The 11,100-nt window shown below is 45.1% G+C and overlaps 1 protein-coding gene across 1 annotated transcript; it reads left to right on the top strand.

The window, feature by feature from the left end:
* The first annotated feature begins 338 nt into the window (after positions 1–338).
* Positions 339–10,019, top strand: LOC149434046 (leucine-rich repeat and fibronectin type-III domain-containing protein 2-like). The gene is made up of 2 exons (XM_089664174.1): positions 339–433; positions 1,943–10,019. Exons 1-2 carry the CDS (start codon positions 339–341, stop codon positions 2,865–2,867), a joined length of 1,020 nt encoding a protein of 339 aa, XP_089520300.1. The 3' UTR covers positions 2,868–10,019.
* Positions 10,020–11,100: the final 1,081 nt, after the last annotated feature.

Here is an 11,100-nt window from a genome sequence, read left to right as displayed (position 1 = left end):
ATGACTGTCCCCCTATGTACAAAGCCAGTGCCATAGACATAGACATAGTGTGACCAGCTTGGTGTGAAGGAACTCGAGTGTCTTGACCTCAACCCTATCGATCACCTTTGGCCCCTAATCCTACTGAACATCTTTGAACCTCAACCCCACTGAACACCTTTGGGATGAATTGGAACAGTTTAACTGCAAGCCAGTTTTTTTGGGGGCGCCCAACATGAGGCCTGACGTACGACCTACCCATCTCGTCTGACATTAGTACATGACCTCGCAAATGGACACAAATTCCCACAGACACCCTCCAAATTCTTGTGGAAAGTTTTCCCAAAAAAGAGTGAAGGATGTTTTGGTCACAAAGAGGAGACCAGCTCCTTATTAATGCCCATGGTGTTGTTATTGGAAGTTCGAGAAGCTTCCAAGGTGTGATGGTGGTCAGGTGTCCACAAAGATTTGGCTATATAGTGTAGTACTGGAATTAAGGCGACCCAATCATGACTGAACTTTAACAAAAATCAGACTATTCAGTCTTTAGTCATTCGGATTGTGTAGATTTCCTTACGAAAGATGAATACACTCGCTGGTCACTTTATTAGGTCCACCTGTTCAATTGCTTGGTCACACAAATTGCTAATCAGCCAATCACAGGGCAGTAACTCAATGCAAATTTTACCAACTCTTGTTCAACATCGCAAAAGTCGCCTGATCCGAATAAAGTAGAGTGGGAACACGGAGATCAAGGTCAGGGAGAAGTCTTGGGTATGATATGCAAATCTATTGCATACAGAACTGCCTGTGCCAATATCAATCATTTGTGACCTTGCTGATATCAGGAGGTGAAAGCCTTGAGGATGATTATACCCCCACCGGCCACTTTATTAGGTCCACCTGTTCAATTGCTCGGTAACACAAATTACTAATCAGCCAATCACATTGCAACTCACTGCATTTAGACATCCAGACGTGGTGAAGTTCAAACCGAGCATCAGGATGGAGAAGAAGACTTTGAACGTGGCATGGTTGTTGGTGCCAAACGGGCTGGTTTGAGGATTTCAAAAACTGCTGAGGATTTTCCCACACAACCATCTCTATGCAGAGGTGTATTTACCACAAGCAAACAAGGCATTTGCCTAGGGCGGCATTTTTCAGGGGGGCAGCTCGTGGACCAGGTAGGATCTGAGAGAGGCTGTGGGCTGCTTGACCCAGGGCTGTGAATGTGAGTGTCTTTCTCTCTGTCGCTGGGAGGGGAGTGGCGATGGTAGTGGAAGGCTCTCTCGGGTGGGGGGGGGGGAATGGTTTGTTGTTGGCCAATGTCAGGCTCTCTCCAGGGGGGGGGGCACATTTTGTGTTGCCTAGGGCAGCACAAAACCTAAATACACCACTGTCTCTACGGTTTACAGAGAATGGTCCAAAAAAGAGAAAATATCCAGTGAGTGGCAGTTGTGTGGAGGAAAATGCTTTGTGGATCTCAGAGGTCAGAGGAGGATGGGCAGACTGGTTCCAGGTGATAGAAAGGCAACACGTCAATATGGACCAAAATCTCTGAGGAATGTTCCCAACACCTTGTTGAATCTACGCCATGAAGAATGAAGGCCGTTCTGAAGGCAAAAGGGTGGACCTAATAAAGTGGCAGTTGAGCGTATATGTCTATGTAGCACACAATGGTCAAAACTAGGTATTATGGAAGCAGGAGAACCAACAATTCAGCTCAGTTTTTTCCCATAAACATTTCCATGTATTCTCGGATCCTGGTTTATCGAATATTTCCTCTGTAAAATGTATGCGTAGTAATGCTTCAATATGTATGTATGCACATGCCTCGTTATTTACGTACGCACAGCACATGGTTGTATTCCTATGATCTTACATCTCATGAATATTCATATCGATACATTGTATTAATCATTTATTGTTTGTGTGTTTTGTTTTTTTTTCCTTTCTGTTTTAGGATGATCCCTGCTTCAAACAAAGCGTTTGTTGTGAATAATCTGGTATCCGGGACAGCGTACGATTTGTGCGTCTTGGCCATCTGGGATGACACAGCGACCACCCTAACAGCCACCAACATAGTGGGATGTGCCCAGTTCTTCACCCAAGAGGACTATCAGCAGTGCCAGTCCATGCACAGCCAGTTCTTGGGGGGAACAATGATTCTAGTTATTGGTGGAATCATAGTTGCTACATTGCTGGTCTTCATTGTTATATTGATGGTAAGATATAAAATATGCAACAATTCCCAGGGGAAGATGGCCGATGTCACCAATGTTTATTCCCAGACTAATGGAGGAAATTCAGTGCAGAATGGGGTTCCGCCACAAGTCAATCCCAAAGTGGTGGTGAGGAATGAACTCATGGAATTCAACTGTGGCTCAGTGCACAGTAGTGTCTCCTCCTCTTCTAGTTCTGTCAATAGCCCAGAAGGCGATGACTATAGCCTTCAGAGTAATCAAAGCACTCTGTCCAATAAGTGGAGACCTGTCTCCAGGTCTAAACACAATATTGATAGACTTATGGGAGCGTTCGCCTCCCTGGAGTTGAGGTGTCAAAAAAAGGAGGACACTGTGGACTCCAGGACTTCGACGACAGTCCACCAATCAGACAAAGAGCCCTTGTTGGGCAACCAAGAGTCCAAAGTCCGTAGCCTCCTTATGTTACCCCTGGAGGGAAAAGCAAAACGTAGCCATTCATTTGACATGGGGGACTTTGCCGCAACACAGTGCTGTAGTTACCCAAGAAAGATCCCAAATATTTGGACTAGGAGAAGCCTTTCAGTTAATGGGATGCTTTTACAGTATGATGATAGCGAACTAGTAGGGAACGCAACTAGATGTACCTACGACAGCTCAGAATGGGTGATGGAAAGCACAGTGTAAATAACCAGATCATTTCAGTTATTGATTATCTTGCTGTTTCTGATGGCAAGGGTAGAGTACAAGAATTAAATTCCTTATGAATTTCTAGGTCAATGGATACAGAAGTGGGTAGCACCCACGGCAGGAGTAACCATGACACAAATTGAGCAGATTGTGCTAAGCACAAGAAGTGGTGGACTGCTCCGGCCAAGAAGCACATGTTATAATCTAAAGTGCTCTTTATCCCGTAAACCCAATGAAGTCTGGAGAGGGGGAAAAACTCATCCCTGTCTTTAAGTTCGATGTTTGATGAAGACCCCGCTGAGACGTCGGTGAAGCGATGAAGCCACAAGTCAAGTCATCGTCATTCGTGGTCACCTCCAAAGTTTTCTTTCATTTCCTGTTTTTTCCTTTAAAAAAAAGAAATCAAGTTTTATTTATTGTTGTATCATTTGAGATAGTCATTAATCCTCAATAAATCTAAAAGGGAAGTATGATATGGAAATATATATTTTTCAGAAAAATAAAGTAAGAAAGATCTATAGAATGTTTATATATTTTTTCATTGCTGGTTTTTTTTTTTTGATTTGTGCAACAGATGCTAGCAGGAATTATTACTTTTCTTTTAGAAGAGGCATTTTTAGGAATGCCTCGGTAATGCAGGTCTGATAGTCGCATATTACAGCTTTTTTTTAGCTGTAGAAATCTGAAGAGTTAAAGGTGATAAAATGACCTATTAATATTTAAAGTCAATTAAATTCTGTACAATGTGTGAAAACGTGTTGCCCCTGATATCATTGGTGGCAAAGTACTGTGTAGGAATGAATTGGCTACCTAATGGAAAACCATACTTACAGAAGATCTAAGCCCCTCCCCATCCAATGGGTACTGCCCATCACAGGCCTCGGGTCAAACGGTGACAGTGAACTTCTTGAGGGGTGAGAGGTTCTTCCTTATGCTTTATGGAAAAATAAAACAGACATGAAAGATACCTTCTGGCTCAGTAGAGGAGTAAAGCACTTCCTAGACCAGTAGGATGAGAGGAGGTCAAAGGCCCACCTTGGAACCAAATGGCAGAGGCGCCGGTTGTGTTGTGTGTAACGGAACCGGACCCCGACTGCGCTCGGGTATTTCTGTTAGGCTCCCGCTTCCCTGTCCGAACACAGATTCACGGACACCACCGCTGATCATACAGGAAATAGACGGCACCAGACTCTTCTTAAGACAGGAAGTCAACTGCTTTATTTTAACACAAACACAAGATATATAAACAGGGCGGGGCAATACAACCAGGAACAGGAAACACATCAGCAGGCCGACCCATCAGGGGGAAGGGCTGCCAGAAACACCCCCCACCAAACCAAGACACACAATAGAACAAAGGGATACACCCCATGGCAGTAGACAATAGGAGAACACATGCATCCCATAATAGTTTGCTAGAACAATGGGATGAAGCTGCATGGCAGAGAACAATGAACAACCCCCACCCCAATATTAGAACATTTCACCCTGTACCCCTAACAGGCACAGGGTGCCTTAGACATAAGAGGAACAGAAGGAGCTGAGACAGGGATCCCCCCACCCCTCAAAGTCACTCCCGTCCCATTGTGTCTAAGGATGGGTCAGATTTCGATGATCGTTAAATTGCTTTATTTCACCAAAACAAGCGTTTTGTGGCTATAACTCGACGCTTCCCAAGTTTAAATATAAAATGTGAATGTTTGACATTGACCATGTTTGTCATTTCTTGGTTTACTCGCCCACCTGAGTGTGTCCATGTGAGCTGACACACTCCCCATATGAACACACTGGGGTGGAAGAGCAAACCATGAAATGTCAAACAATTCCGTGTCGCTGTGAGTGACGAGTCAAATTTCGGTGAAATAAAGCTGATGTTCGTCAAACTCGATGACTCTGACCAATCCTTACACACACCACACTGGGCACCTCTACCATTCGGTTCGCCGATGGGCTTTTGACCTCCTCTCATCCTGAAAGTAAGATAGCCGCCTGAGAACTCCTAGAGCGGGTGTCTCCGAACTTTCTAAACAAAGGCCCAGGTTACTCTCCTTCGTGACTTTTGGGGGTCAGATCATGGCCATTGGGAGTAGAAAATGTATCGGTGTCATTGAAATCAAACAATGCCTCATCTTTGCTGTCAGTGTCAGGAATAGCACCCCATCCTTGGTGTCATTGGGAGGAATAGCGTCAGTGGAAGGAACGCCTTGCTGGATTTATTGGATGAAGGGTTGGATAAAATCAAGCCAAGGGCTGCATCCAGCCCCTGGGTTTCAGTTTCTAGACCTAGAGGATCCAGGATTGGGACCCCCACAGCCAGGGCCATGGATAAGGGGGTAACATCAGTCCTCCTGTATGGGGCCCAGGCCAGCAGGGGGGCCCATGCAGCTGGGAAAACCAGATGTAGTCAGGGAGGGTGATTGGCATTGCAGGGAGCAATTACTAGAACCAATCCCCTGTATGGCTCTCTCTGCAGCAGCTGAAAACTGTCTTCTTCTCTTTTCCCTCCTGCTGGCTTTTGGCTGCTGCAGAGCAACACATACTGGGGATCAGTTCCAGTAATTGCTTCCCCTCGCCCAATGCACCCTTCACTCCTCCTGTGCACCATATGTTCCCCACTGCTGTCCAGCCCCCCCAGTGTGCAAACACCCCCTCAGTGCTGCCAGCTCCCCTCCTCTCCTGCCCACCGGTAGCTGCAAGCACACAATAGGATCCTTCAAGATGGAGAGTAGGGGAAGGGTCCGATCAGGAGCGGACTGACAACTCATGGGGCCCCTATGCAATAAGGGATCATGGTGCCCCTGTGTCCTTGCCCAAACTCAAAAAGCCTATGAAAAAGGTACCAGGGGCATCTCATAGGGCCCCCTACTGATCCCAGGCCCTGAGTTTCCAAATGGTCAGTCCGCCCCTGGGTCCAATAAATATGTCACATTTACCAGCCCCTTCCTTTCCTGAATGAGCACAATGAGTGATCGGTACCAATACATAAATAATAAATTATGGGGGGGGTTGGGGGGGCAGGGACTGTCAGGTTGGCTGTATGGGGCCCCGTGGTTTCTAACAGCAGCCCTGCCCACAGCGTCAAGAGTGACCGACTTCACCGATGGAGACGGGGCCTTTCTCCGCCTGCTTTTATGGAAGACTGCCTGGGTCACAGCAACCTCACCAGATGTGAGTATTTTTTTTTCTTTTTTTTTTTTTGCTTCTATCTAGTCATAAAAATTGAGAAAATATTTGCTACAGACTACACTATGTGGGTTCTACCACCTCCCCTTTTTTTCTGGTGGATACTTCATCCATTTTTTGGGGCTCCAATCTACTTTTTTTGGTCTGACCCCTCAGACATTAGAGGACCACCACCGCCTGAATCCCACACCTCCTAGACTAGCTTGGGTTTCGGCATTCGGACACGGTCACCCCATGAACTGAGATCTGTGTTGGCCGCTATACAATAGATGGGGGTGATGAGCTGAGCTTGAACCTTCTGTAAGTATACTTATCATTCAGCTGGGTGAAGGGACGGGTGAGCTTTAGATGGCAGATGTTCAATTTTCACAGCTCTGAGTGTTGCTAACCTACATCTTGAAGCCCAGTTGAACGTTCAGTTTAAATCAGCTAAATACATTCCAAGTCTATCAAAACCAAAGTGGTGCAAAGTCTTTATGGTTCGGTTTATTGAAAAAGCAGCCATAGCCTGAGTAGAAAAGCATGTCCACCGCCAGCATGGTGCAGGGATGGATCTGGTCTCTCTGAAGTGGTCTCTCTGAAGTGGTCTCTCCGAAGTGGTCTCTCTGAAGTGGTCTCTCTGAAGTGGTCTCTCTGAAGTGGTCTCTCCGAAGTGGTCTCTCCGAAGTGGTCTCTCTGAAGTGGTCTCTCCGAGAGGTCTAGGGCTCCCACTGCTGGGTCATTGCCATAAATGTCCAATTGCCGGTAACATGAGGTTTGTTGGTTTGTCTGTCCCAGCAAGGGGACGTGTTGAACCTCTGCAGAGACACCACTGTGTTCCCACAGAGAATGAAGATCATTCCCATAATTCCATATACGAACCTAAAAAGGTGTTAATATCTTGGACCAGAACCAACATCCCTGACTATAGCTAGAATGGGACTTTAACCAGTTCCTGCCTGGCCTATAGTCAAACGATGGCCGAGCGGGACACGCCCCGTTCTGGGTGGATGTCATATGATGTCCTCCCCGGGATGCTCCTCACGTACACCCCATAGGCCACGCTGCAGTGCTATCTATCAACCACTGTGCTCGGTAGACCAATCAGTGTACCGGTACCATGTGATCTTTGTGACCAATCACAGCAGATCACATTACAATTGTACACAATGGATGGTGTTCATTCATTTCATCCATTGTGTTGATCTCTGTCATTGGTCACAGTGATCACATGGTACAGACAGGACCAATCCCAGCCCATCTGTACCCTGTGATTAGCTGTGGCCAATCACAGCTAACCACATTAGAAAATGCTGAATGAATCAATTTTATTCAGTAAAAATGGGTGCTTATAACAGTGAAATTCATTGGTATAAGCAGTCCTGGTGTGTTAGAATAAAAAATATCCTGAATACTTTCCCAGAGTGCCACAATGTTACTATGGTAACACGGTATTGCTCTGGTCACAGTATCTTTAAAAAAAATTGTTTAAAAAAAGTAATAAAAAATAATATTGAAAAAGTGAAAAAAAAGTAATTTTTTTTTAATCCAGTCACCAGTCAGTGACCCTGATCACCAGCACACCAGTTATAGGATGACACTGCGCTGGTGACAGGACGTTAAAAAAAAATGTGAAAAACATTTTTTTTAAATTTCTTCAGTTTCCAAAAAATTGTGACAAGAAATTATGAATTAAAAAAACTCACCTTGCCTCTAAATACCTTGAACTGTCAACTTTCCAAAAAGGGGTCATTTTGGGGGATTTGTACTGTCCTGACATTTGGGGGGGGTTGTACTGTCCTGACATTTGGGGGAATTTGTACTGTCCTGACATTTGGGGGATATCTGTACTGTCCTGACATTTGGGGGGATTTGTACTGTCCTGACATTTGGGGGGGTTGTACTGTCCTGACATTTGAGGGGATCTGTACTGTCCTGACATTTGGGGGGATTTGTACTGTCCTGACATTTGGGGGGATCTGTACTGTCCTGACATTTGGGGGGATCTGTACTGTCCTGACATTTGGGGGGATCTGTACTGTCCTGACATTTGGGGGATATCTGTACTGTCCTGACATTTGAGGGGATCTGTACTGTCCTGACATTTGGGGGGATTTGTACTGTCCTGACATTTGGGGGGATCTGTACTGTCCTGACATTTGGGGGGATCTGTACTGTCCTGACATTTGGTGGGATTTGTACCGTCCTGACATTTGGAGGGCTATCTGTACGGTCCTGACATTTGGGGGTGATTTGTACCATCCTGACATTTGGGGGGATCTGTACTGTCCTGACATTTGAGGGGATCTGTACTGTCCTGACATTTGGGGGATATCTGTACTGTCCTGACATTTGAGGGGATCTGTACTGTCCTGACATTTGGGGGATATCTGTACTGTCCTGACATTTGAGGGGATCTGTACTGTCCTGACATTTGGGGGGATTTGTACTGTCCTGACATTTGGGGGGATCTGTACTGTCCTGACATTTGGGGGGATCTGTACTGTCCTGACATTTGGGGGGATCTGTACTGTCCTGACATTTGGGGGGATTTGTACTGTCCTGACATTTGGGGGGGATTTGTACCGCCCTGACATTTGGGGGGATTTGTACCGCCCTGACATTTGGGTGGATTTGTACCGTCCTGACATTTAGGGGGATATCTGTCCTGTCCTGACATTTGGGGGGATATCTGTACTGTCCTGACATTTGGGGGATTTGTACTGTCCTGACATTTGGGGGATTTGTACCATCCTGACATTTGGGGGGTAGTTGTCCTGTCCTGACATTTGGGGGGATCTGTACTGTCCTGACATTTGGGGGGTTTGTACCATCCTGACATTTGGGGGGATCTGTACTTCCCTGACATTTGGGGGATCTGTACTGTCCTGACATTTGGGGGGGATTTGTACTGCAGGGAAATAAATTCCTTCCTGATCCCCCGAGAGGCAATCGGATATTCTCTGGATCAACTTTCCCTGTAAATGTTCTATCCAGTTATATATATATATTGAATACGGCCAAAACTTTAGTATTTCAAATATATGTCAATATATTTGGGAAGAATATTTTTAAAATATATTTCCAATATATTTTTCTTCTGCGTGGGTTGCGGCTGCTTTCTGAAGGAAGTGAGTGGTAATACTTTGCATACTTTTTGTTGGAATCTAATTAGCCGATTTACATGAAACGTTCGATCTTTGGCGACTCTTTATTCGCAATGCCAAGTTCTTGAATATTGAAGATCCTATTTTCGGAGGTTGGAACTCACCATTGTGCCATTGATGAAAAAAAAAAGGGCCACCATCTGTAGTTTGGCAACATCTGGAGATGTGAAGAGCGACACCCATGCAAGTCGACCCGATTCTTGTCTTTGTCCCGAGGATACTAATGAACGAACATAAATAGTGCTCAGAATTTAATGACATATGACAAGATAAAATTGTCATTCCAGATGTCAGCAACGCAATCGAGTGCATCGACTGGGAGTAGCAGGATTTCCCTGACGGCTTGCACTTCCTAGTTATAAAAAATTCCTGGAGAGTATCAACGTTGTTCGATGGACTTTTAAAGGATGTTTGATTCGTCCACCAACCATTCTCATTACTGACTTTATTGTGACTGAGGGGGGGGGAGGCAAAAAACAAAAACAAGTACTTTCAGCCGTATTGGACTTCATTAGCTCTGTTTTAATTTCATTTCTACAATCGCGATGGTCATCGGCATTCTTAAGCATTTTGTACAGGAAAAAAAAACTAACAAGGTGGATACAATGTATAATTTTCTTTTTTTTTTTTTTAATTACAAAAGAAAAAAAACAAAAAAACAACAACAACAACAAGAGCTGAATTGTGAGCCGGCTATGTACTTCTCTTGTATGATCATGTTTCCTACTCTGAGTTTTAGAATATGATGTTCATGTGGAAATGAAAAAAAGGACCATTTTTTGCTACAAATTGTACAGTAAAAAAAATTCTGCAATGAAAACTGGACATTTTTACTTGTATTACAGTAGTCTATTTTTTTTGGTAAATATGGTAAAAAAAAATATTCTGAAAAGGGGGGAAATGTGGGATTGTTTGGACCAAGAAAAGATGTGTCTCCTCAATTGTAGCCGAGTGCTCTCCGCCATACTTCTCTTTATTTGCACTAACAATTTCGCAGGACAAGCTTTCGGGAAATGTCCTCTTCTTGGTTGTCGGGAAATGTCCTCTTCTTGGTTGTCGGGAAATGTCCTCTTCTTGGTCGTCGGGAAATGTCCTTTTCTTGGTTGTCGGGAAATGTCCTCTTCTTAGTCGTCGGCAAATGTCCTCTTCTTGGTTGTCGGGAAATGTCCTCTTCTTAGTCGTCGGGAAATGTCCTCTTCTTGGTTGTCGGGAAATGTCCTCTTCTTGGTTGTCGGGAAATGTCCTCTTCTTAGTCGTCGGGAAATGTCCTCTTCTTAGTCGTCGGGAAATGTCCTCTTCTTGGTTTTCAGGAAATGTCTTCTTCTTGGTCGTCGGGAAATGTCCTCTTCTTGGTCGTCGGGAAATGTCCTCTTCTTGGTTTTCGGGAAATGTCCTTTTCTTGGTTGTCGGGAAATGTCCTCTTCTTGGTCGTCGGGAAATGTCCTCTTCTTGGTCGTCGGGAAATGTCCTCTTCTTGGTTTTCGGGAAATGTCCTCTTCTTGGTCGTCGGGAAATGCCCTCTTCTTGGTCGTCGGGAAATGTCCTCTTCTTGGTTGTCGGGAAATGTCCTCTTCTTGGTCGTCGGGGAATGTCCTCTTCTTGGTCGTCGGGAAATGTCCTCTTCTTGGTCGTCGGGAAATGTCCTCTTCTTGGTCGTCGGGAAATGTCCTCTTCTTGGTCGTCGGGAAATGTCCTCTTCTTGGTCGTCGGGAAATGCCCTCTTCTTGGTCGTCGGGAAATGTCCTCTTCTTGGTCGTCGGGAAATGTCCTCTTCTTGGTCGTCAGGAAATGTCCTCTTCTTGGTCGTCGGGGAATGTCCTCTTGGTTGTCGGGAAATGACCTCTTCTTGGTCGTCGGGAAATGTCCTCTTCTTGGTTGTCGGAAAATGTCCTCTTCTTGGT

Source organism: Staurois parvus, unplaced genomic scaffold (assembly GCF_062004578.1).
Source record: "Staurois parvus isolate SC_StPar_1 unplaced genomic scaffold, SC_StPar_1.0 ptg001844l, whole genome shotgun sequence".
NCBI classification, from domain to species: Eukaryota; Metazoa; Chordata; class Amphibia; order Anura; family Ranidae; genus Staurois; species Staurois parvus.
Note: the sequence above shows the minus strand (reverse complement) of the source record. Positions and strands in the feature narration are given on the sequence as shown.